The 26814-nt window shown below is 42.4% G+C and overlaps 1 protein-coding gene across 2 annotated transcripts in view; it reads left to right on the top strand.

Annotated features, from left to right (window-relative positions):
- The window catches only part of si:zfos-1056e6.1 (uncharacterized protein LOC107988029 homolog), a 53477-nt gene that overhangs the window by 7284 nt on the left and 19379 nt on the right, over nucleotides 1-26814 (top strand). For both annotated transcript variants that reach the window (XR_005630847.1, XM_039738093.1), the window contains exons 3-4: nucleotides 2293-2340; nucleotides 21894-21958. Coding sequence is in view for 1 of the 2 variants with exons in the window: in XM_039738093.1 (XP_039594027.1) it covers nucleotides 2293-2340; nucleotides 21894-21958 (113 nt within the window). In the remaining variant the exon portion in view is untranslated. The remainder of the gene's footprint in view (nucleotides 1-2292; nucleotides 2341-21893; nucleotides 21959-26814) is intronic.

Genomic DNA, 26814 nt, shown 5'->3' with positions numbered 1-26814 from the left:
CGGTGTTGTTTCTTGCCTTGCGCCCTGTGTTGGCTGGGATTGGCTCCAGCAGACCCCTGTGACCCTGTCTTAGGATTCAACGGGTTGCATAATGACTAGTGACTAAATCCGTTAAGTAGTTCTCTCGTTTGCTAACTAAGTGGAGTTACGGTTACGCCCCGAGGCTGACACATGAGTGAGGAGGGCCCCGCAGCCCGATGAGTTTCTCTTGGATTCACGCTAATAAATCGTTATTGCAAATGAACTCTGATACTTAGCGCGAAGAGAGAAGTAAATTATAGTAAAAACCCAATCTAAATCCATTACGTAGTTCTCTCGTGAAAATTGGACAGACATACAAATGGGCCTAAAAAAGTATAAGAAATTTTGTGCTTGGACCACGAAATTTTTAAAGCCATTTCTTAGCGAGCACCTATGGGCAGAGGGTAACCTACATTCAAAAATTCAAGTCCTCATGATGAGTGAGTCAGTGGTAATATATATATATATATATACAGTGGTGTGAAAAACTATTTGCCCCCTTCCTGATTTCTTATTCTTTTGCATGTTTGTCACACAAAATGTTTCTGATCATCAAACACATTCAACCATTAGTCAAATATAACACAAGTAAACACAAAATGCTTTTTTTAAATGATGGTTTTTATTATTTAGGGAGAAAAAAAAATCCAAACCTACATGGCCCTGTGTGAAAAGTAATTGCCCCCTGAACCTAATAACTGGTTGGGCCACCCTTAGCAGCAATAACTGCAATCAAGCGTTTGCGATAACTTGCAATGAGTCTTTTACAGCGCTCTGGAGGAATTTTGGCCCACTCATCTTTGCAGAATTGTTGTAATTCAGCTTTATTTGAGGGTTTTCTAGCATGAAGCGCCTTTTTAAGGTCATGCCATAGCATCTCAATTGGATTCAGGTCAGGACTTTGACTAGGCCACTCCAAAGTCTTCATTTTGTTTTTCTTCAGCCATTCAGAGGTGGATTTGCTGGTGTGTTTTGGGTCATTGTCCTGTTGCAGCACCCAAGATCACTTCAGCTTGAGTTGACGAACAGATGGCGGACATTCTCCTTCAGGATTTTTGGTAGACAGTAGAATTCATGGTTCCATCTATCACAGCAAGCCTTCCAGGTCCTGAAGCAGCAAAACAACCCCAGACCATCACACTACCACCACCATATTTTACTGTTGGTATGATGTTCTTTTTCTGAAATGCTGTGTTCCTTTTCGCCAGATGTAACGGGACATTTGCCTTCAAAAAGTTCAACTTTTGTCTCATCAGTCCACAAGGTATTTTCCCAAAAGTCTTGGCAATCATTGAGATGTTTCTTAGCAAAATTGAGACAAGCCCTAATGTTCTTTTGCTTAACAGTGGTTTGCATCTTGGAAATCTGCCATGCAGGCCGTTTTTGCCCAGTCTCTTTCTTATGGTGGAGTCGTGAACACTGACCTTAATTGAGGCATTTGAGGCCTGCAGTTCTTTAGACGTTGTCCTGGGGTCTTTTGTGACCTCTCGGATGAGTCGTCTCTGCGCTCTTGGGGTCATTTTGGTCGGCCGGCCGGCCACTCCTGAGAAGGTTCACCACTGTTCCATGTTTTTGCCATTTGTGGATAATGGCTCTCACTGTGGTTCGCTGGAGTCACAAAGCTTTAGAAATGGCTTTATAACCTTTACCAGACTGATAGATCTCAGTTACTTCTGTTCTCATTTGTTCCTGAATTTCTTTGGATCTTGGCATGATGTCTAGCTTTTGAGGTGCTTTTGGTCTACTTCTCTGTGTCAGGCAGCTCCTATTGAAGTGATTTCTTGATTGAAACAGGTGTGGCAGTAATCAGGAAATTGAACTCAGGTGTGATACACCACAGTTAGGTGATTTTTGAACAAGGGGGCAATTACTTTTTCACACAGGGCCATGTAGGTTTGGATTTTTTTTCTCCCTAAATAATAAAATCCATCATTTAAAAACTGCATTTTGTGTTTACTTGTGTTATATTTGACTAAAGGTTAAATGTGTTTGATGATCAGAAACATTTTGTGTGACAAACATGCAAAAGAATAAGAAATCAGGAAGGGGGCAAATAGTTTTTCACACCACTGTAGATTATATAAACCTGTATGTCTTATCTAAAATAAAGATTGGTCGATGATGCAGCATGCTCTCATTTCTGCTGTATATAATAATGATTGATTGATTGACTCTTGTCAGCATCCCCAGTTGTAACAGTCCCCTCCATCTGACACTCTTTGTTTGTTAAGCGGTCTGTTTGGTTGTTGACGATGACTTCTTTCTTTTCAGATTCTTTGCCACTCCTTCAGACTCAACAGTTCCACCGCTGTATTCAAGGTAATGACTTCATTAAAACGCCAAAGATGAACTGCTTAATTGCTGTGTTATGGCACAAGACGTTTCAGCTGTTAGTTTGCTTTGTTTTGGGTGTGTAAGGCTGTGAGTTATTTCTAGCAGAACTATATGTTTATTTATCTTTAAGTCAACTTAAATCTTAAGGCGATGGCTGATACTTCTTGACTGTGCTTTATTTTATACTAGCTGAATTACCTAAAACAATGGGCCTTGGTTAGAGTGCTTTCAGTTCATCCGGTGTATTAAAAGCACTATGTAACTAGCTTTGTTTTTAGGGGGTTATATTATTAGTTCACTGGAGTTTCTTATTCTAGACCGGGGTGGGCAATGTCGGTCCTAGAGAGCCGCAGTGGCTGCAGGTTTTTGTTCCAACCCAGTTTCTTAATGAGAAGTCAGTTACTGCTGATGAAGCACTTATTGCTCAAGTGACATTTTGATGCTTCATCCTTGGAAAGGAAAATAATCAACAATATAAAAACCTTGCATTGCAGACTAACAAACCATAAAATTAAATAAGATCTGAGATTGGAAAGGTTTGGTTTACATAATTTAACAATTGGGTTGTAATGAAAACCTGCAGCCATTGCGGCCCTCCAGGACCGACATTGCCCACCCCTGCTCTAGAACATCCTACAGACAGTCAGTCAGAGTAAAACATTTGTGCCGTAGATCCATTCTTGCTTTTCCTAGTGACTGACCACGACTTTTGTTTTTGGTCACTAGAAAACACAATTTTGCAGAAAACTCTATTCTTTTTGAATTGTCATTACTAGGAATAATGGGAGTTTTGAATATAAATATAATTTCACCCAGTAGCACATCACGTGAAAACGATAACTTTAATTAGATTTGAATATAACGCTTAGATCTGTATTCTTGTACCATTACAAAGTTTTGGAGGGTTTCCATCAAAAGCAACATACACTAAATGATGGTTTACTTTTACTTATTACATACAGCTCTGACATTTACGCGCTGCACATTTGTTTGGCCTGTGCAATGAATTGAATGTTTCAAGCAGTGCACAGAAAAAAGCAGGTGAAAAGAAATAATATGGTGAATCGTGTACAGTGTCCACCTCTTCTGTGTCTGTTCATGAGGGCCGCCTTTACTGAGCTGTGCAAGCATTTAAACTGACAGGGCATGCTGTCGCTTCTGGCTTGTGCTGCACCCTGGGCTTGGAGTGGGCTGGCACTTCACTGTTTCTGCTTTGCAAATTGGAGCATAGCGGCACATTGGGGCCCGAGGGGCATCCCTGTTCTCCATTCTGTGTATTTTACCATCAAGGGGCCCCGTCACCCACGCCATTGTTCGAAGTATATGTACTGTTTATAAATAAGCGAGGTTGACAGTCCAAGTGGGACAATCATACCCCACTGCCCACCCAACCCTCACTGAATTTGTATGTATTTCATACCGCACTGTGAGGATTAAGAAGAAGCCAACAGCTCAGGGAGTGTAGCCAAGGGCACAACTAGCTGACCACATCTTCTTTGAGCTTCATGCAACCTTCCATTTTGGCCTTTATCTACAGCCCAGTTTTTCTGTGTGAAGAAAAGGACATTTTTGCTAAGAACAGCCTGCGTACTATACCATTAACTTCAACATATATGGACAAATAAAAATAAAAACCACAGGTCAGCCATTTATCTTTTTTTTTTAATTATCATTTTCTATAATGCCTCCACATTTTAGTCAAATCAATCAAAGCATTTTTAAGATTTTGAGGTACTTAGTTTTTTTGGGGTTACCCCTGAATATTGATATATCAAAATATCCTTTCTTAGTGGATACCTACTGACCTAGATGTACAATCCTGCCAAATTTCTACTTTTTTAACTAAATAAGGAATAGTGTTTATGATTGAGTGAGTGAGCCAGTACATACTGTATAGAGTAGATTAACCGTTGTGATGCCCAAGGGCATGGACAGCCTCCTTGACCCCGACACAGACAGGCAGGGGACTGGTGTTAGTCCCCACGGCACACAGGCACAAACAGCACTGGCCCTATTGCCACCTGTCCTTCCACCTCCACTCCTCCACAAGAGCTTTGTTTTCCTCCTTCCAACTCCGGCCATTGAGTGGTGTTGGCTGGCTTCTTTTATAGGGCACCCGAAAGGAGTTCAGGTGCCCAACGAGCTTCTTCTGGCAGCACTTCCAGGTGTGGCAGAAGTGCTGCCAAATAGGGCCCTGTAAAAAGTCCAGGCGTCCCCTGGTGGTGGGCACGGGCCCCAGCAGGGTTGAGTTTCCATGCTCACAACCCATAGCCCTGCTGAAAGCCAATCGGGCCCCCTCTGTCGGTCCAGGGGAGAAATGGTCTCACAAATACTCTCCCCCCCCTTCAACACTCATGGCATCCCGGCAGGTTAAGGGCTCCGGCCGTCCGGCACACTGTATAAAGATATAGATTACCTGTAGTGTCTGTAACTTGTTAAAACTTAATAAGGATTGCCATGTTTAGAATATCAACAGCTTTTTATATTCAAATTTAAACAGTCATTTACAAAATAATTCCTTTATTTATAGTAAGGCCTCGCATTTGTTTCTAGTTTTCTCTCCACATCCCAAAGATTTCCACTTTAGCTGGACTGGCAGTTCCAGACCACTCCCATGATGGTATGTGCACGAGTGGGCCTGTAGTCATTTGTTTGTTTCAGTTTCCTGCTGGTTTGTATTGTGCTGTTATTGTATTATATCCTATTAATTTTAATTATGTTTATTGCATACTAACCATTTCCCGTGGCTTCGCCAGTGTAGTAGTGAAACAGGATAAACTTTAAAAACCAATAAACAAAAAGGGATCACTAGCTAAGCGTGAGTGAGGAGGGCCCTACCTCCCTCCCCTCGGCCTGCAGCCTCTCTCTCAGATTTGTGTGAATAAATCGGTACCGCAAGTGAACTATAATACATAGTCGCAGAATCAACCAATCTAAATCCATTACGTACAGTAGATCTCTTGTGAAAAGCAGACAGACATACAGACATTGGATTTTATATACTGCATATATATATATATATATATATATATATATATATATATATATATATATATATATATATATAATATACTGTATATATATATGGAGAGAGATTTTATTGTAAAGCAATTTGGCTACAGCAATACTGATGCTGTTTTAAATGTGCTCAATAAATAAATTGACATTGATCCTCTGTTGGGCTTAACATTTGGTAAAAGAGAATAAAATGAAGAAGTGATTTAAAATTACTCAAAGGAGTAAATATACCACACCATTTTCTTATTATTTTTGATTTGATGTAATTTATTATTTCCGAGGTGAAATTTGTCTTTTCACATGACCTTTGGAGGTCAGCGGGCAGGGTTGGCCATTGTACAGCGCTCCTGGAGCAGTTTTCTGTTAAATGAAGAGAAAAACCGTTCTCCACACTGCTTACTTCAGTCAGGGTCATGGGGGCATGGAATCTGTCCTGACTACAGCCATCAAAAATTGGGAGCCCAACCTAAATGGAACTCCAGTCTGTTTCAGGACCCACAAACACCCACGTGAGGACAATTTAAAAGAAGCAATTACCGTATATACTCACGTATAAGTCGGGTCTTGAAACCCGAAAAATTGATTATAAAATCAGACCCCGACTTATACGCCGTTCAAAAATGTGACACTTAAATTTTATTTTATTTTTTTTACATTTTCTTGCCTCCTCCGATCTCACACCAGTTTCTCAGACACAATGAGTTTTGTTGCAGCAGCGCAGTTACCAAATTCTTTTGCCACTTCAATGACTTTTCATTTAAAACCAGCTTCATATTTTCTTCTGATTGAACGCTCCATCGTAGATAAGGGATGCTCTTACGATAAAGGGGTATGAGGGTGTGAAATACAAAAAACACAAAATAGTGCAAACATCGCTTCAGAATAGTTCGGGTATTACTTTGTGCTCACGTGGGCACAATACATAGAGATAAAAAGGCCGTGTGTACCGTGGTTACTCTCTCAGATGAGCGGTAACATATCATAATCTCTTGGACCAATAGAGTTTTCCACATTCAACTTATACGACCAACATTATAAAATGCCGTTAAATCAAGCCCCGACTTATCCGTGGGATAACTTAAATGAGAGTATATACGGTAACTTACCTTTCACATCCTGATTATGAATGGAGCTCCACACAAACAGTAATCAGGTGTAGGCCTCAGACCCAGAATGCTGAGTTCACACTGAAGCAGGTCTCCCCACTCCACCACCATTTATAATACATAAATATATAATAATTTAAGTGGGATCAGCAATGGATGGATGGATCCTGTGGAGGCAAAGACATATTTCAGACATTTAATTCTCCACAGAAATGAGCGTTATTTCTGTAACTGTAGGAGTGACATCTGTGCAGGATGGCAGTGTGCATGTAATATTAAATATAAATATTAACTCTGCAGAGGCAAAGATTGTTTATGGGATTTCAACCAAGTACACATTAACTACTATGGCATAATGCTGCAAAGAAGCAAGCTAAAGGTTAAATTGAAGTGCTTATAAAATAGTGTAAGCATCATTTCATAGATCAGATATTATAGATAAGATCCATCCCTGATCAAACTCGCCTAACGCAGTTGAAGGCCATGATGACCCTACAGAGCAAAGTAAACCAGCAGATTCCCTTCCTTTATGAAAATTATAGTCTGACCCTTCACAAATCTAAAAGCAGGTTCATTACATCCTTATACAAATATGTATTGTGTTTCATTTGGAAGTACTTATTCTGTATAATTATGATTACAGCATGAGCAAATTCCTGGCGTTACTGGACTGTTATGACGTTTTGTTTTTTTTTTTCTTAATTTTAGCTTTTGAATTTCAAGGTGTGGTTTTCTTTGGCACACAATAATAATAATAATAAAATGGTGGGCGTGAGCCAAGCTTTCATTTTTGATTTGCTTTGACTTATTTTTCTGATGCAGATTGATAATGCAAATTCCTGGCCTATGAACGCCTCACTTTCAGTGCAAAATTATACATTTCAACAAAAGGACAATCACCTCAGGCTTTATGGTTGGGTTGTGTACTCCAGCTGTACAAACAAAGCCAGAAACTGAAATTCAAGACCAGTACGCCATCCTGGAACAATTTGCTCATTTAGCAGAATACATCGCAAGTCCCAGTTTAGGATGGGCACACTACAGATGACACCCTGTTGTAACACTCCCACTATCGTGGCAGCAGTTCATGTGACGGGGCAGAGGGGCACTGAAAAATGCCTTGTGGGTTCCGCTTGGAGCACATCTGCTAGGATTCCTGTGCAGCGAATGAATGACCACCAAATATAAGCTGGGTTTGTCTTCTAACAGTAATATAATGTATTATATGAAGAAATTGCCCTCTCACCCATTGAAATGTTTTTAAAAATGCTCTGTTTCAGCACAGTAACTACAGTTAATAGTTGTTTGTGGTTAAGGGTTTGGAGTAGAAACCACAAGGTTGCCAGTCTGATGTAGACCTCACAATTCACACTTAGTGGGCACTTAAGGCCACCTGTTTGCCTGCTACGCCAAACAGCTAGTCCTGTGGCTGAATCCCTTTGCAGTGTGCAACACAGCCAGGAGGTGGATCAAAAATTAGAGTGGCAAAGACGTTGATCTAAGTCATAGCAGCACTTGCAGCTGTGCAGAGGAGAGCAACCAAGTGCATCATGGAACTTAAGGACACGTTCTACTCCAAAATAGACTCTAAAAATGAAACCTGTTTAGCCTTCAGCAGAGGAGACTGCGTGGAGACCTAATCCAGGCCTTCAAAATACACTAAGGCATTGATAAAGCAGATCCAGTAATGTTCTCTTAGCTTAAGGTGAATCACATCGTCAAGTACATCAGTGGAAATTAAGGGAAAGTGCATTTAAAACTGGAGCCAGGAAGCTCTTCTTTACACAAAGAGTTGTGGAAATCTGGAACAAACCACCGAGACATGGAGATGACAACCTTTAAGAAGAATCTGGATGAGATATGGGACAGCTGAGCTGTTGACTAAACAAACGGGCTTGATTAATGGAATGGTCTCCTATCGTCTTGTCAGATTTCTTATCTTCTTATGTTGACCATAGTAGGACTCGGGGCCATCTTAACACATGGGCATGCTGGGCAGTTGCCAGAGGGCCCCATGCTAATCTATGTACTGTATGTTGTGATTTGCCGAGTGGTTGTGTAGGTAGGGGCCCCATTGCACTTCTTTGCCAAGGGGGTGCTATAATGCTGTTCAGACGGCCCTGGTAGGACTGTTGTTTCCAGCATCTCAAGAAACAGCAGCCGTCCTGAGTCTCAAGAGTAGAGCTGTTCAAACTGGCTGTGTTGCAACATGGCGTGAGGGGTGTTGGAATGGGAGAGCTCGAATTTGGTTTACATTTTCAGATTAGATCAAACAGATTTACAGTAGTTCACACTTAAGATCTGAATGCTCATAGAAAAATCAAGAGTGCTCTCCCCTGGACTTTCCCGTATACTCAGATATAAGGATGGATATTTAAGGAGTAAACTGTGAGACAATGATTATATTTTTATATTATGTACATTAAAGAACCATCAACAACAAATCAAATCAAATTAGTAATATATTGAACAATTATTATAAAAGTAAAGTTGAATAAATCGGACTCTGCAGCTGCATGAATAAAAGGTAAAGTACTACTTCTGGTTAGCGGAAAACGCTCAAAAGTTAATAGAAATCTACGTTTTGTACAGAGAACTACTTAACGGATTTAGATCAGGTTTTTTTCTATAATTTGCTTGAACAATCCGATTGATTATAGTATCATAGTTCACTTGCGGTACCAATTTATTTGCGCGAATCCAAGAGAGATGCTGCAGGCCGAGGGGCAGGGCCCTCGTCACTCACGCACCAGCCTCTGGGCGTATCTTACATCTGCTTAGCTAGCAAACGATATAACTACTTAGATCTGGCTTTTTTCTAGAATTTGCTTGAATATTCCGGTTCATTTTGTGACTTCTCTGATTGCGCTAAGAATCATAATTTGCTTGCAGGAGCGATATATTTGCGCAAATCCAAGACAGAGACTGCGGGCCAAGGGGAAGGGGAAGCGTGACGTCAGGAATGGGGAGCTGGTCTCCCTCTGTGTTTTGGAGTGTACCTCGCCTCCGCTGAGCTAGTGATACCTGTTTGTTTGTTTATTGATTTCTAAAGTTTGTCCTATTTCTCTACTACACTGGCCGAGCCGCAGGGGATGGCTAGTTTCATTATAATACAATATTGACTCTCAATGGATTTAATTTGGCCTTTTTGACACTGATCAACAGAAAACTACTTTTTAATGTCAAATTGAAAAAAGATCTCTGCAAATTGCTCTAAATGAATTACAAATGTAAAACACAAAAGAAATATTTAGTAGTCTTGTGTGCACAGATCTGTCTTTCTCTCTCAGCTCTGTATGTCTCTACACTGCCATTTTCCCCATTCACCTTTGCTAAGCTGCTCAGGCTCTGTCAGGCTTCATGAGGATTGTGAGTGAACAGCTTTGGTCAAGTCCAGCCATAGATTCTCCATCGGATTAAGGTCTGAACTCTGACTCAGCCTCTCCAGATATTCACATTGTTGTTATGAAGCCATTTCTCTGTCGTTTTGACTTCATGCTTTGGCTTGCTCTCTTGCCGGTCTTCTAATAAGGTGCAGGTCTCTGATGCTCTGATGCTGACTGCATCAGGTGTTCCTCCAGGATTTCTGTTCGCTCCTCTACCTTCAGAGAAGAACCCCCACAGCCGGAATATTGGACATCTCCATCAGCCAGTAAACAAAGGCTTGAATCTGATGGAAAGGTGAATATTGCCTATCCAATGTCAATCCCACAATCCCATTTAGAATGCTTGAAGAGTCTAAAGAGTCTGCCAGTCTGATGTTTACTCCATTATGTTGACATCTTTGTAAGTCACTTTGGATAACAGTGTCTGCTAAGCAAATAAATGTAAACTAGCCGACGCCTACCGTAGCATATGGCAGTGTAAGAATAGGAACGGAAAACGGTGAGAAAGGAATTCAGAAATCAAGAAGAAAGAAATACTTCTTGAAAGACGCAGTTGTGAATAGGTGTTTTGCTGGAGACGACAGATAATGAGTCGAAAGATCTAACCCTAGAAAAAGCCACGTACAACTGACCGTGGCTGAAGACTGGTTGTTGTAGATTAACACAAATCTTTGCAAACGTAATGCAAGGCGGGATGTTGGGGTTGTGTTTGAAGTAAATGACAATGGTAGCATGAAGAATCTCGGAAAGAGCTTGCATTTCAGCTTCACCACCATAAACTCCAGATGTTGCCATGTATTGATAGTACTCCTGACTTGTTGTGATAACTTGACTTGCGTTGGTAAGAACAACAGGAAGAACGTCTCCAAATCTGTCCCAATCTGATGCAACAAAATCTACTGTCCTATGTTGTAGTGAGAGTGCATCGCCTTCGTCAACCGTTTGTGTCAACAAATAACCCACTGATAGGAATAGGCAGTTGACGGATCCTGGAATAGAGATGACGTTGTACAAAAACTCGTCGACAGAGAAGATGCTGTCGTTCATTTTATAACAAAGGCTTAGGAAACAACCATCGCAGTATAATGAAAATAGCAAGGAGCGAAACCAATGCCAAAGGTCCAGAGACTCCCATGGCCAAAGTGAAAGGTCACGCGGTCAGGCTAGAAATAGGGTGGTGACGTGACACCAATGGGGTCATAAGAGAGGAGCGGGGAACGTGGTAGTCCAAAGGAGGAATAGGAATCGAGAAAAGTGGCGTGGGGGTATATGGGAGGCCGCAGGCAGAGTGGGGAAGGGTTTGGAAGAGGAGGAATAAGAATCGAGAAATGCCATGTGGGCTGCATGAGGGGGGGACCGGTTTTGAAGAGGAAGCAGGATAAACCAGAAGAGAAATAAATATAAGAGATGTTATTCCAATTCATAGCTGCATGCACAAGAGAGAATCGTAAACAAGGCAGGAAGCAACCCTGCACGGGATGCCAATCTATCACTCACACACAACCATATTCTCTCATGTCTTGTCAATTTAGGGTCACCATGTAACCTAAACTTTGAGGAAGCCCACAAAGAGGTAAGGAGAATGTGCAAAGTCTACGATCACAGAGACTGGGTTAGGGTTCAAGGCCAAGGACCTGCAGATTTTGCAACTGCCTTTCATTTCATTTCATTGAATTGAGATCTGGAAAAAGTGCAGGCCATTAGAGTAAAGTCATTGTCACTGTCATGGAATGAACTTAAGATAATATGTGGTTTGTGACAATTTAAACCCATGTAATGGGGCTATTAATGGGGTGATCGGTCAAGTCAGGTGAAGTAGCTTTATTGTCATACTATCCATACACACTCAAATGGCATTCAGTTGGTATCAAGAGGCCTATTGTGTGGCAAGAAAACATTTACTCAGTTAGACCACCGGCACCAGCCTGTATGGTGGATGCTTTAACTCTGGATGTTTACTCCAAATTCTGATCCTGATCATTTGCATATTGTGGCAGAAGGTGAGATTCGTTAGGCCAGACTCCATTTTTGTTTGTTCTTTCATTCAGTTTTGGTGCCTCGCTGACAGGACTGGACACCAATGGCTGGGTGTTCAGAGATGTCGCTCTGCACCCTGTAAGCCTTTCTTACCTTCCTACTAGGTTACCGGAGTCTGGCAATTCTCTGCGGTCGGCTCTCCTTCACAAATCTTCCTCTCATTCAGGGTTTTCTTGTTTATCTCACAATTTGAGTGGTGCTGCTTTCCCAACTTTTTCCATGCTGAACTCCCCAAAGTCTTACAATTTTTGTTTGTCAATTTCAGCATAAATAAGCATGTGTAGTTCAATTTTAGAAGGTGTATAAAGAGAAACAAGCCATGTTCACATTTATAGACATAATCTGAATGAAAGATTTTTTACACGTAGTGACTCGTGTATGACTGACGAGTTTTAAAATTTCTGTGATGTTACCACAAAATGTGAGGCTTTCCTTCATCGAGAATTTGTAAATTATCTTTGTAAACAAATGAGTGTAACTGGTGGAAATGTGAATATTGTCTTTCAATTGTCAGTCCCACATACACCAATTCAAAGCTGCCTGAACGAGGGAGAATCGGACACGAGGCAGGTTTGAATTGGCCAAAAGTGGGACTGACAATGGAGCGACAATATCCACTTTACCACAAGAGGCAGACATTTGTTTACCGTCTGGTCATAAGGTCCAATGTCCAACTTGGCAGATGAGATGATTATTTACACAGCATGGATTCATGGCCTGTAGGTAATAAACTGAAATTGAAACAGAAATGAGCGATAGTTTAGATGAATGTGAGATGAGGTGGCATTCACTGTCGCGCAGCTCCAGTGACATGGCTTCACATCCTGGCATGGAAACTTTCTGTGTGGGGTTTGTACATACTCCCTGTGTCTGTGTTTTTTAATTTCTCTTATACAGAGTACAGGAAAAGTATTGGAATCCTCCAAAAATTCTATTTCAAGATATTGATGAATCTCAATGTTTTAGACCTCCCTGAGTCTGAAAATACATTTTAGAATGATGTCTGTGTGTCTGTCTGTGTCTCTGTGTATGTAAACACGATAACCTGAGTTCGCTTTCACTCAGGTCAACCAAATTTTGCATACAAGTATTTGGTACAAAGTGTAGCTTTCTATCAACCTTTGGGCTATTTCTGCTAACCGGAAGTGATACCTTTTATTCATGCTGCTGCAGAGTCCGATTTATTCAAGTTTACTTTTATAATAAGTGTTCAATATATTATTAATTTGATTTGATTTATTGTTGATGGTTCTTTAATGTACATAATATAAAAATATAGTCATTGTCTTGCAGTTTACTCCTTAAATATCCATCCTCATATCTGAGTATATGAACAAGTCCAGGGAAGACCACTCTTGGTTTTTTAGTATATAATAATGTGAAAGCACCTACTATGATCGCCATATTTGCCTGTCTGTCCATATGAAACAACTTCTCCCCCTTTTTGGGCTGATTTTGTTGGAAATTGGTCTCTTTATTATCCATTGATATTTGCTGGGAAACTGCGGTGGGTTGGCACCCTGCCCAGGATTGGTTCCTGCCTTGTGCCCTGTGTTGGCTGGGATTGGCTCCAGCAGACCCCCGTGACCCTGTATTCGGATTCAGCGGGTTAGACAATGGATGGATGGATGGATTTGCTGGGAAATGTCAATTTTTGTTGAGGTAAATTTTTGAAATTTGAAATTCCTTTGAAAAGCATCGGCGGATTTGAAAACTCCTCAATTTTAAAACAGAGAAGCATTCAGCTATGGATTCGTTTTTTTTCCTCGAGTGAGGCCACTTCAGTATGTAGTTGTTCCTCTTGATGGGACACTCCTCCTCCTGCTGCCTGAGGTAAGTGACCCATTAAAGTAAAACAAAAGAAAATAATGAAAGGTCATGAAAGTGCCCCTCAGTAGGCAAAGTGTAAACAAATATGTCCTTGGCATTTGCAGTTGGCTACACTCAAACAACTTCATGGCTAAATGATCTGAACGCTGTTGCTAAATTACAAACGCAGCACCCTGAGGCGCTTGTGCTAATCGCTGGAGACTTTAATCAAGTGACGCTGGACAAAACATTACCTGCCTTCTCCCAGTATGTGGATTGTAACACCCGGAGAAATAGGACTATCAACCTACTGTATGCAAACTTTAAAGACGCATACAGCGCCACCCCGCTGCCTGCACTTGGGAAAGCAGATCATAACCTGGTTCTGCTTCAGCCTCACTACAAACCAAGAGTGAGGGAGCGACCTACAACCACACGCTCATTCAGGAAGTGGTCCCCTGAGTCAGAGCAGGCTCTGAGAGACTGGAACTACGGACTGGGATATCCTGAAGGGGTCAAATAGTGAGAACATTGAGGAGGTTGTTGACTGCACTACTGACTACATCAACTTCTGTATGGACATTGTAGATCCAGTAAGAACAGTACGCTGCTATACTAACAACAAGTCATGGATTACAAGTGACATCAAGGAAGAAAAGGGCTTTTAAAGTAGGTGATCAGCATGAGCTCAAGCACGTGCAGAAGGAACTCCGAGTCCAGCTGAGGGCGGCGAAGGAGCAGTACAGGAGAAAGCTGGAGCAGAAGTTGCAGAATAATAGCATGAAGGAAGTATGGGATGGGATGAAGATCATCACTGGCAGCAGCTCAAAGCGGGGTGCCACCATCGAGAGCAAACCAGATGAACAACTTCTTTAACAGGTTTGACCACCCTAACCCACTCTCACCTCGGAGTACTGCACCCTCCACCCATCCTTCTGCTGATACCAGCATAGGGGAGACATCTCCACCCACAATTACAGCAGCCCAGGTGAGCAGAGAGCTGAGGAGACTTCATGCCAGCAAAGCAGTGGGTCCAGATGGAGTATCACCATGACTGCTGAAGGCCTGTGCACTGGAGCTGGGGAGTCCTCTACAGAGCATCTTCAACCTGAGCCTGGAACAGGGGAGAGTCCCGAGGCTTTGGAAAACATCTTGCATCACTCCAGTCCCAAAGGCTGTTGCTCTGACGTCACATATGATGAAGACCATGGAGCGACTGCTGCTTCACCACCTGAGGCCACAGGTCCGCCACCCCCTAGACCTGCTGCAGTTCGCATACCAGGAGAAGGTGGGAGCGGAGGATGCCATCATCTATATGCTACACCAATCCTTCTCCCACTTGGACAGAGGCAGTGGTGCAGTAAGAATTATGTTTCTGGACTTCTCTAGTGCCTTCAACACCATCCAACCTTTGCTCCTTAGGGACAAGCTGACAGAGATGGGAGTAGCTTACAGACAGACCTCAGTATGTGCGTCTCAGGAACTTCAGGTCTGACATTGTGGTCAGCAACACAGGAGCGCTGCAGGGGACTGGACTTTATCCAGTCCTGTTCAGCCAACATACATCAGACTTCCAATACAACTCAGAGTCCTGCCACGTGCGAAAGTTCACTGATGACACTGCTATAGTGGGCTGCATCAGGAGTGGGCAGGAGGAGGAGTATAGGAATGTAATCAAGGACTTTGTTAAATGGTGCGACTCAAACCACCTACACCTGAACACCAGCAAAACCAAGGAGCTGGTGGTGGATTTTAGGAGGACCAGGACCCTCATGGACCCCGTGATCATCAGAGGTGACTGTGCAGAGGGTGCAGACCTAGAAATACCTGGGAGTGCAGCTGGATGATAAACTGGACTGGACTGCCAATACTGATGGTCTGTGCAAGAGAGGACAGAGACGACAATACTTCATTAGAAGGCTGGTGTCCTTCAGCATCTGTAATAAGATGCTGCAGATGTTCTATCAGACGGTTGTGGCGAGCGCCCTCTTCTACACAAAGTTGTGCTGGGGAGGCAACATAAAGAAGAGGGACAAACTGGTGAGGAAGGCAGGCTCTATTGTAGGCACGGAGCTGGACAGTTTGACATCCATGGCAGAGCAACGGGCGCTGAGCAGACTCCTGTCAATCATCTATCTATCTATCTATAGAATCATTCAAGGTTTCTTCACTGTAATTTATCAGCATATCTCCATACCTAGGTCTCATTTATAATACTTTGCATGAAATGCAGCGTGAAAGCATGTGTCAGCCAAAATACAACAAAATGCTAAGAAATTCAGATTTATAAAACCAGGCATATGCACCTCAAACCCACCAGGTTGCTATATTAAAACAGCCATTTATGGACTATTTTAATCTTCATTGGCTGGTAGTGTGGCTCCCACCTGACACATTGAGACACCACCACCTGCATCTGAGGAGTCCTATGGTGGGCAACACAAACATGCATGACATTTTAGCACCTCTCATCTACACTCTGGGGGTTAAAGAAAGGCATCTGAGCAGGCAGCCACTATCACCTGTCATATGGAATGACATGATTGCTGTGACAATGAAGAGTATAGGCCAGGGTTGTCTGACTCCGGTCCTTGGAGGTTGCAGTAGCTGCGGGTTTTCATTCTAACCATCTTCTTAATTAGTGAGCCGTTTTTGCTGCTTATTCGCTAGTTTTGCCTTTGTTTTAATTGACGTTACTCAGACCCCTTAGTTGTATCTTTTTCCTTAATAATAACGAGACACAAAACAAGCTGCCACATGACCAGCTATCCTGAAAATGAAGAAAGGTGAGGGTTTCAGTCATGTTGGTCTGTTCAGGTCACCAAAACATCTGGATGGTGGTCTTAGAAAAAGCAGAAAATCAGCAGTCTGCTGTGGCAGGATGAGAGCAGCAATAAGTCCTGATATTCAATAATGGCTTTAATTAACAACGAAAATCGGCTTCTCATTAAGAAACTGGTTGGAGTGAAATTGGGAGTTTGACGTTCCAGTTTAGCTGCTCATCTGTCGGCACATTTCACATCTCATTTCTGATTGGCTGCCATTTAATGAAGAAATAAATCAATTCAGAGGACCGAATCCTTAAAAACAGGGCTATTAAAATGAAGGGAAAAGGAGTTAATTAGCAGTGAAAACTGCTTACTGATTTGGAAAAGGGTTAGAATGAAAACCTGCAGCCACTGCTGCCCACCAGGACTGGGGTTGGACACCCTTGGTATAGGCCATTGTGACGATGTGGGTTCTGGCTCCACACTCCCATCTGATTTTGGGAACCCTTGAACCCACCACCGTCGATAACGTAACCGAGTGAGCTAGTCAGTGGAGGCAAATAAACACTTGTGCAAGGGGTGGTGCAAAAAAAGTGCATCAGTGCTTTTTATTAAAAACAGTCAACAAAATAAACAGTGTTCATAAAGTGCAATTGAAACGTTCTTCATTAAATAAATAATTAAAACAACAAGTCCGGTGCTCTTCTATGTTAGCGTCTCACCTGCTTATCCCGTTAGGGCTTAGCAGCAGGCAAGACGCTCTCTGCAGCTACCCTCCTCTACACACTCGAGACTGGAGACCTCCCGATCCCTGGCTTCGGTTTGGCTCTCATCCCAGTCCCCGAGACTTGATTACCCCAATAGCCAGGACGCACACATTGGGGACTCCACCACCAAGTCTCCCGACTTCCGCTGCCTTTCCACGGCCTTCTGCGGCTCGTCACTTTCCTCTGGGCACTCCCGCTACCTGGTCGCTCAGCGGGAGCAACATCAACTCAAACGTCTGGGTGTTGGCCTAACACCCAGCTTCCTTACAGCTGCCCTCGATCGCGCACTCAACACACGCACGCACCACCTGCTTCCTCGCTCCCTGTAACCTCCGTCCTCTTTTCCTCTCTCTCTTTTCTCCTCTTTCCATTTTTCCCCCTCACAACCGACTCGCGCTTTTTTTTTTAATGATGAGGGCCACAGCAGCTGCAGCATTAGCCATGGGACAATCACGAATGTGGGCAGTTCCTCACCTGTGCACTCGGTGAGAAACGCCCACACCCTACGGATCGCCCCACGGCTTGCTATGGCCCAACGACTCCTCGCTAAGCCGCGAGCGCGTTGATTATTTATTTAAAATGAATGGCCTTTGCTCAACGAGCTGTGGACCCATAACACCACAGCCATATGAAAAAACTGAGGGTTCAGCCTTACCAACAAGTCAGTCATCACATTCAGCTTCATCAGCAAGTTATCCGCTAAGACCCCCTTGCCTCAGAATTTCTGAATCATGAATTGAGCCATGGCATTTATTAGTCTCATCTTGGCCTCACAGACAACTTGCATGTGAATGGAACGTCACTGCTTACGATTAACAAAACCAGCTTCACTCTCGCCAGGTGTCCTTATTGCAGCCAATTGCCCTGATGACTTTAATAATAGTAATTCTTTACATTTATAGAACGCTTTTCTCACTACTCAAAGTGCCTTAGTGAGTGGGGAGCCACTTCATCCACCACTTGGATGATGCAACAGTAGCCATTATTGTGCCAGTGTGCTCACCACACATTAGCTGTCAGGTGGTGAATTGATGACAGACAGAGCCAATTAGAGACAGGAGGTGATTAGGGGGCCAGAATGACGAGACCGTGATGGGAAAGTTAGCCTTGACAACAGGGTACACCCTGCTCTTTATTCAGGCTGCCCAGGGATCTTTTATGACCACATAGAGTCAGGACATCGGTTTTACTTCTCATCCGAAGCTCGGCACCATTTTTACAGTGCCTTATTCCCATCACTGTACTGGGACATTAGGAGCCACACCCAGACCACAGGGTAAACTCCCCCTGCTCATCTCACTAACACCTCTTACAGCAGCAACCCAAGCTTTTCCTAGATGGTCTCCCATCCAAGTACTTAGCTTCAGGTGGATGACCTCCTCTTAAGTGCATGTGGTGTGGCTACCTGGACAGCCGGACACACTTGCAGATTTCCTTTTTATGGTGACCTGTATATGCACACCATACCAAAAATGAATGAAGTGCCTCGTCAGTCAGCTTATGTCTTCCAGCACAGCAGGCATGATAAGCTGAAGCTTGGCTGAGATATTCCTGACCTGTCAGCCAGATCCTTCAGGTGGATGCCTGTTGATGGAAACCTAACCATCGTTACAACCTGCACATAAACAGGCATAGCCTGACTTCAGGTACTTTGACTTTCTAATGCTGGGCCTAAGTCAGCACATCATTCGAACAGAATGGCTCTTGGGAAAAGATTGAAATTGGCTCATAAGCTGGTCATCATCATGGGCAAATAAATGTTGCCAGTCCCTAAAAGGCCATTCCTTTCATATCTGACCCTCTGAGTAGCCTTCAAGTAGTGCAGACAAGCCATGCTGTGTCAAACCATTAGGCCACGAATAGGCTGTAGGGCAGGAGCTTTATAGGGCGTGAGTCACAAATGTACTTTAACTTCAGGCAATTATTGGCTTCTAATTCTGAGAAATGACAACAGGTGGCCAGTATCAGCTGTGGAAAACTCAAGAAATTGCTTCAGTGCAAATACGCAGCATTGGCCCTCTTAAAAAGCAAATACAGTGGAGTCGGGGCATCCTATTCATCACTTTTGAGGTTTGATACGTTTGTCACATCAGCAAACGTTAAAATAACAGATCATGATTTGAGTTTTCTACACCTGAGTCGCCATTTAGCTGGTCTGGCTGCATTTCTCTACTTTCTCCAAAACATTGTGTATGGATGGGTCAGAGTCGCCATAAAGATACGCAGATTCTCCATCGCAGAGTGAACACACACACACTATAGGGCCTGTGTGCTGTCATTCCTGTCTCACAGTGCCAAGGAGTCTTTACAGGTTGATTGGCATCAGGGTCAAAGAATTTACTCATTTAAAATCATTGGGCTCAGTTACTTTATTACTGTGTCAGCAGCAAGAGTGTCTCATTATACATTAAACAAAAATCAGTGATGGGTTTGTGATGCTTCATTCTGCTATTTCCATACACTCTGCCATTTTGTGATTTTCTTTTTATTGTGTATGTGCAAGACGTTGCACAGCAAAGGTGGCTTGTCTCTTTATAAAGTCTAAGGCCTTCATTAAAAATAAAAGTACAATGAAACTCCCTGCTTCATGGCCAATGTAAAATAACCACACAAGTTGTTGTGGGATTGGGGGGTTCACCAATGCGTTGCCATAACTCCATGGCTGCTGCAGGCACACAAACAAGCAAGAAATGTAATCTTATGTCGATAAAATAGGGCCAAGAATCTGTGATTAATAATTACTTCTGGTTTCCTTCAGTCATCACAAGGATGGCTCTTGCACATGGACAGCACGTTTTCTTAAATCAAAACCTTTGCCGCTTCAAAGTGGACGTATTTGGTGAGTTTAATGACTTTATGTTATCAGGTGGTATGGGTGTTCGGGGTTCCATAGAGCTCCGTTGTAAGCTGCTAGGACAGACAAAGTATTTTTAAAATTTAAGGCCACAAGATTAGCAACTGTACTCAACCAGTCTGACATACCCTACAGTTAGAAGTCGCCTAGTGTCACTTGCCTGCCTTTGGACATTTAGAGGAAACCCGCGTGGCCACACAGGCTATTTAGTAAGGACGCTGATCTAACTGTGCCCTGGTCACTGCCGACAGCTCAAGTTCTGTTCTTAATGATCCTTTCGCTGAATCATTGTGGCTAAACTTCATTTCAGAACACAGTTTTATGGGGCTAATTAATAGATGCCATAATTATGAATGAATAACTTTGAATTAAATAATACTTAACGTAGCAGTTATGCAAGTTCAGGAATTTAATGTTTGATTGGATAAATTGTAGGGCTGAGGGATATGACTTGAAGCCGACGATTTCTGGCCAGAAGGAAGATAAAGGCTTGTACTAATGGCCAAGTCACCCTTGAAAGAGGAAATCCTTAGCTGTGGCCTGAGGGATGGTTTCCACAGAGGGGAGCTCTGCTTACTTCTTGCCAGGGATGTACCTATGACTGCCCTGTGCATGATGGAGCCTCTTCTGACAATGAGGGAATGCCATCGGGATGCTCCATTCGTCAGGAATATAAGCCAAGTTTGCCTTGATGCATATTGACATTATACACCAAATCTCTTTGTCTCGAGCTGTCTCACCCACATTAGCCAGTTGACCCCCCCAACACCACACACACATAAAAAGGAGTGAATGAGGACATTTTTTTTAAGACTGGATGCCCTTCCTCGTGCCAGTCTCCTTTAGGTGCCTTTTGTGATACAGAAAAGGGACAGTGACAGAATTCTGACCTCAAGTCACAAAGGGTCATATGCAACTTACCAAAAAGTCTACAGTCTGCCCATCAATGGTATTAAAACAAAATATCCTTACATTGCGGTCCCTAGGGGGCACTGCAGCTCCCCAAACTCCTGGCACGCAGGCTTGGATAAAAGTTTGCCACCAACAAAAGGATTTTTATTTTGTGAAACTCTTCCTCAAGGTAAGCGTTTTCCACAGCATCAGCAATATGCACTTTCTTTCTCTGTCGCTCTTTCTCTTCCTCCTCAGTTTCACACAGCAAGCTTCACTCTCCTCCTCCCAACTCTAGTTCTCAAATTGTAGTGGGGCAACTCCTTTTATATATGACCCAGGAGTACTTCCGGTGTCTCAAAAATTGGGGTCCAGTCTTCCAGGTGAGACTGGAGCCCGACAAATTAGGGCTTGCTGATCCAATTTCCAACATGCCGTCTGGGAATCAGTGGGGTTACCATAACCCAGGGGGGCTGCCACCTAGCGTTCTGTGGGAAACAATGCCTTGCACAAGCTGTCTCCCCTAGTCCTTCCATGTGAGATGGGCATCCTAGCTGGGTAAGGTCCCCAGTACCATTCTGGCTGGGGTGCCAGTCCTCCCATATATCATGTTGGTTCAGTGCTTCGTATAGTCAACATTAATGAGTGCAAGCACATTACAAGAGAATTAAACTACTAACAAGGCAAGTGCAATGCACTAATAATAAGAAGGAGGCAGTATGGCCATGCTGAGTACCCTCAGACATCTTAGGCAATACAAAATCATGTCATGTTAGGTAGTAAACACCTGATCCTTCCATGCCTCACAAGCTTGTCAACTCGGCGTTTCTTTTTAGGTATATGGGGACTATGTCATGTGTTCTAGCCAGTAATAATTTTATTTTCCTATTTTTTTTTTTTAGATGCGCAACATTAATGGATCCTTGATACCAATAAACAGTGACTTAACAGAAAACAACAAGCACAAGTAAGTCCTGCACTCGGCCTTCTGGTTTTCTTGAACCCTGCCTCACACACCTTGAATTCTTTCCGCCTTGTGACCATAGGGAGACTGGGTATTGGATTTTGTGTGTAGAAATTGAAAACATTAAGGGGGCACAGTTGGATCTTAAAGCTTCTTTTGTCAATGTCTGTGCCTGAAAAGTTTACTCTGATTAATGCTGTCTAACACTTTAACATGGGTCTTTATGCTGTCTAAACATCTCAACCACAGACAGCTGCCTTGGGCAGAATTTGGGCAGCTGTGCTCCTTTGTTTTGTTGTTTTGAGATTTTAATTTATATGGACATCCTATCCTGTTCAGGGTCAGTTTTGTCTTTGCACCCAATGCTGCCCTTCATCCTGAATAGCATACAGAGTTGGATGGACAAATGAACGGATGTTTCTCTTTGTGTACACAGTAACTGTAAAAGGTGAGAATGCAAGGCATGGGCCGCTGCTTCTTTTAAGGACCAGGACAGGTTAATTGTTGACATAGCCTTAGATAGATGTCCATATAGAACTGTCCAGACTAACGCTGTCAGATTATTATCTAATGAGCTTCAAAAGCATTTTAAAGTGGTCGTCACTAAATCCCAGGTTCCGACTTCCTGCTCAGTTACAGTTAGGGGGGCAGTTTACCCCTTCTTTGTGTGGGTTTTCTCTAGGAAGTCGATCCTGGGGTTTCAACCAGCTTCAGTTTTTAAGTGGACTCCTGGGCTAATTAAGTGAACTAAACTGGCAAGTGTATTCAGAGACTTCAGTATATTCAGAATTGTGCTGCCAGGATCCTGATGAGGGTGCGAAAGCATAACCATATCACCCCCATCCTGAAAACCCTTCACTGGCTCCCTGTCCCACTCAGAATTGAGTACAAGGTCGTTCTCCTCACCCATCAGTGCATCTATGGACATGCCCCCCTTTACTTACAGGAACTCCTTACCCCTCATACCTCCTCACACACTCTCCGCTCTGTACACACTAACACTCTCCAAGTCCCTAGAACCAAGCTTCGCAGTATGGGTGACAGGGCTTTGTCATCTGTGGCGCCAAGACTGTGGAACGCCATCCCTGACTACCTGAGAGCCTCACAGTCGACTGATGGTTTTAAACAGAATCTAAAAACTCATCTTTTTAGAAAGATATTTTGTTAAAGTATAAATAGATTTTCTTGTTTTTATTATTTTTATTTTTACTCTGTAGCACTTCGAGATTACTAAAATATGAAGAGCAATATAAATAAAATGTATATTATTATTATTATTATTATTATTATTATTATTATTATATTTCCCAGATTCTGCGTTTTGGGAACAATGTAGAAATTAGAAAACTAATCTTGGTTAAATGTACTAAGCAGTTATATGGGAATAATGTATTTTTTTCTTTTTAACAATATTTTCATCTTGATTTTCATTTGATTTTTCTGGGTGTTCTAATTGCTCATTATTTTCTAATTAGTGGGTCTAACGCTAAAGTAGTTGCAGCCTTTGATTATTCTGTGTTGTTTGCCTGGCTGTCATTTTTAATTGTTATTATTAAGATACAATGAAGGGAGAAAACTGCACAGAGAAATCAACAAAAGGGAGTTATGTATTTAAATCTCTACAATTTAGTCACATGTAACCACGAAAACTGAGGTTAATGAAAAACTGATTTTTGCTTTTTAGTGTATTTATAACTAAAGTAAATAAAATCATTTTACTTAAAAAAACATTTTTATATATGTTATTTTTTACATCTTAGTTTTAAAAGTATTTTGCAAGCAATTTTTCTTTAATCATTTTTCATGAACGGAAAGCTTCTTTAAAAGCATTACATAATATATATCTTCTTTGCAGAATTATTTGAATACTAAAAATAATGATAATTCTGTTCAGGCTTTTATGGGATCAGCACTCAGTCGCTGCAAAAAAAAATATCGATGACAGAACGGCAAGCTTACGCCAGTGCTTTCTCACCGTGATCATCAAGGCTACTCCTTCCTAAGAGTAAATGAGTAAAGTCGGCCGGCGTATTTACCAACTGCACTGTAATCAGAATATAAGTTTAATGTCTCTGTGCTCTGTGCGAATATTTTAAATCTGCTCCTCTTTTCTTTCTACATGCACAGCTGAGCCAGATTTAGTACAAAGGGCTCATAATTTAGAACTGCTAGGCCAAGCATAGGACAAGATCAACAGAGACAAATGGGCAACATGCGCTATTTCTGTGTGTTAAGAGTCAGCATGCGTCTCTTTGCCTTGTTTGGAATGGCATCACTTACCTAAGTAAGGGCCTGCACATGGAGAAAGAGTATAAAGTCCTGGAACATTGCCCAGCACACCTTTGAAGCTGATGGACGGATGGAAGATTACGTAATCCGATCTTGAAAATACCTTCCAGCGCAGCGACGAAAATGGCAGACTCTCACATGGGCTTGTCATTGGCTTCCTTCGTCTGTAATGCTGTGTAAATTTTCATTAAAGAAAGCTAAGTTATTTTCTCTTATGTGATTTCTTACCGCCGTATCACTATGGGAGGGATATTGCCTCGTTATAATATATCTATTCAGGTTCAGGTAACTTAAAGCGCCGCAATTAAAAAGAACTTATTCTAACCGGGGAGCTAGTTCCCCCTCCTGGATAGATGTGCAAGTGGGGCGTCTGTCACTCGTGTGCTCCTATATCTCTCTATATTCTCTCTCCGTCATTGTTGTATGTACGTTAACTGGAATCACAAAATCATTGATTACGCTGAAGTTTGTTACGTAATTGCATTGGTTTTGACGGATTATTGTATTGTCATCGATACTGAACACGTATGCAAAAATGTGAAGAAATTCGCTTCACCAAAAGTGGGCTTAAAATAAGTTGCAAGATTTGAGCCCAACAAACAAAGGAACAGAGGAGTCTAGTTCATTAAAATCGTTTAATAAAAGTAGTTGGGATATCAACCACAGCCCTGGTGAATATTAAAATGGTCCCATAATATAAAAAAAAAATGTGCAACTGGTTCCCTTGTGGTCCTTCCCTGCTTTAATAGCCCAGGCTGTTAGGGCAACTGGACCACCATTGCTGAGTCCCCAAAGACTTGGCCATTTTGGAAAGCCTCCATTCTGGTGTTGCATGTAAACTTTGTCTCTTGCATAAGAGAACAATTACTTCTAGGCCTTTCGTTTCAACAAATATCAAGTATAATTATATGATAGTGTGACATGAGTGTTGCCTCTTCTGATTTAATGTGATGCATTTATGTAACACAACATATAAGAAAACAACCTTCTTTGATTTTAGTTAACAAGTATGGCTACATTCCTTGTATTTGTTTTTCTACCTTTTCTTTCAAATGAATGATAATTCGTACTCGTTGGTTCACTAGTGTCACATTTTTTTGACAAATGCCTAGCCTTTTAGTTGCCCAACCTTCAATTCAGTATGTAATTGTGCAGAAATGATTAGTTTACTGGAACTGAGTCACGTTCATTCACACACGTTGGAGCCTGGGAAGTTGACTCTCCATGCCTGTTGAAGCCAGGTGGGCTTCACTCTTCTCTCTTCTCATTGGGATCAGAGACATACTGCGTAGCTCTTGAGCAGCTTTTGGTTCTCTTGGCAAGACTTGTGTCATCTGCTGTTTGGAAAACCACATGATTAGATTTTGAGTAATGGCTTAACTAGCTGGACTGTGCACATGTCTAAGGCACCTGTAAGAAATCTCTATAAAGCAAATGAAAAGTTTCTAATTATCAAAATGTCTAGTATAAAAAAACAAAAAACAAAATTAAATTAATATTTGATGTGACCACCTTTCGCGTTTCAAATTGTCTCAGTTCTCTCAGGTCCACTTTCTGTCCTGCAGTTATTTGTCTGTCCCCCGCCTCTTGATCCACGTGCCCCAGTTCCTCTGTAGAGTGTTGTCTCGTTTGCTGCTGTTGCTCCAGAAAGTCTTCATGATGTTGAGATCAGAGCTCTGTGGAGGTCACACTAACATCAGTTGTGGAGCTCCTTGATGGATTTTTGCTTGTTATACAGTAGTTCTTTATGGCCTCTCCAGTGTTTGAGGTTGGGACTGATCAGACGCTGCCTTCTTGATGGGGTTGGGTGTTGGATGACAATCTGCTTGGACATCTAATCACTGAGAATGCTGTTCATTCTGGCCGCATCACTAACTCCATGTGCCCCGAACCTTCAGAAAACCTCCACTGTGCTTCACTGTTGGTCGCAGACACTTATCCCTGTTGAGTTCTCCAGCTCTTCTACGAGCAAACTGCCACCTATTGAAACCAAGCCTTTCTAATTTGAGGAGGTTTAATTCTCAGAGTCTGTCACACTAAGACGTGTCCGTAAGTCCTGGGAGGCACCTGATTGCTCTCCTGTGCACAGCTACAAGTGTTCCAATCACTTCCATGACCACAGGTGTATAACATCGAGCACCTTGGCATGCAGATTGCTGGCTTCTACAAACATTTGTGACAGAATGGGTCGCTCTCAGGAGTTCAGTGCATTCAAGCACAGTACCGTGATAGGATGCTACTTGTGCAATAAGTCCATTCGTGAAATGTCCTCGCTACTAAATATTCCATGGTTAGTGGTATTAGAACAAAGTGGAAGCGATTGGCAACAACAGCAACTCAGTGGTAGGCCACGTGAAATCACAGAGCGGGGACAACACATGCTGAAGTGTAGAAGTCTCCATCCTTCAGCAGAGTCAATAGCTACAGACCTCCAAAAACTCAAGAAGAGTGCAGCGTAGAGAGAGGCCTTCATGGAATGGGTTTCCATGGCAGAGCAGCTGCAGCCAAGCCTTACATCACCAAGTGCAATGCAAAGCGTTAAAAACCCACCGCCACCGGACTCAAGAGCA

Source organism: Polypterus senegalus, chromosome 16 (assembly GCF_016835505.1).
Source record: "Polypterus senegalus isolate Bchr_013 chromosome 16, ASM1683550v1, whole genome shotgun sequence".
Classification (NCBI taxonomy): domain Eukaryota; kingdom Metazoa; phylum Chordata; class Cladistia; order Polypteriformes; family Polypteridae; genus Polypterus; species Polypterus senegalus.
Note: the sequence above shows the minus strand (reverse complement) of the source record. Positions and strands in the feature narration are given on the sequence as shown.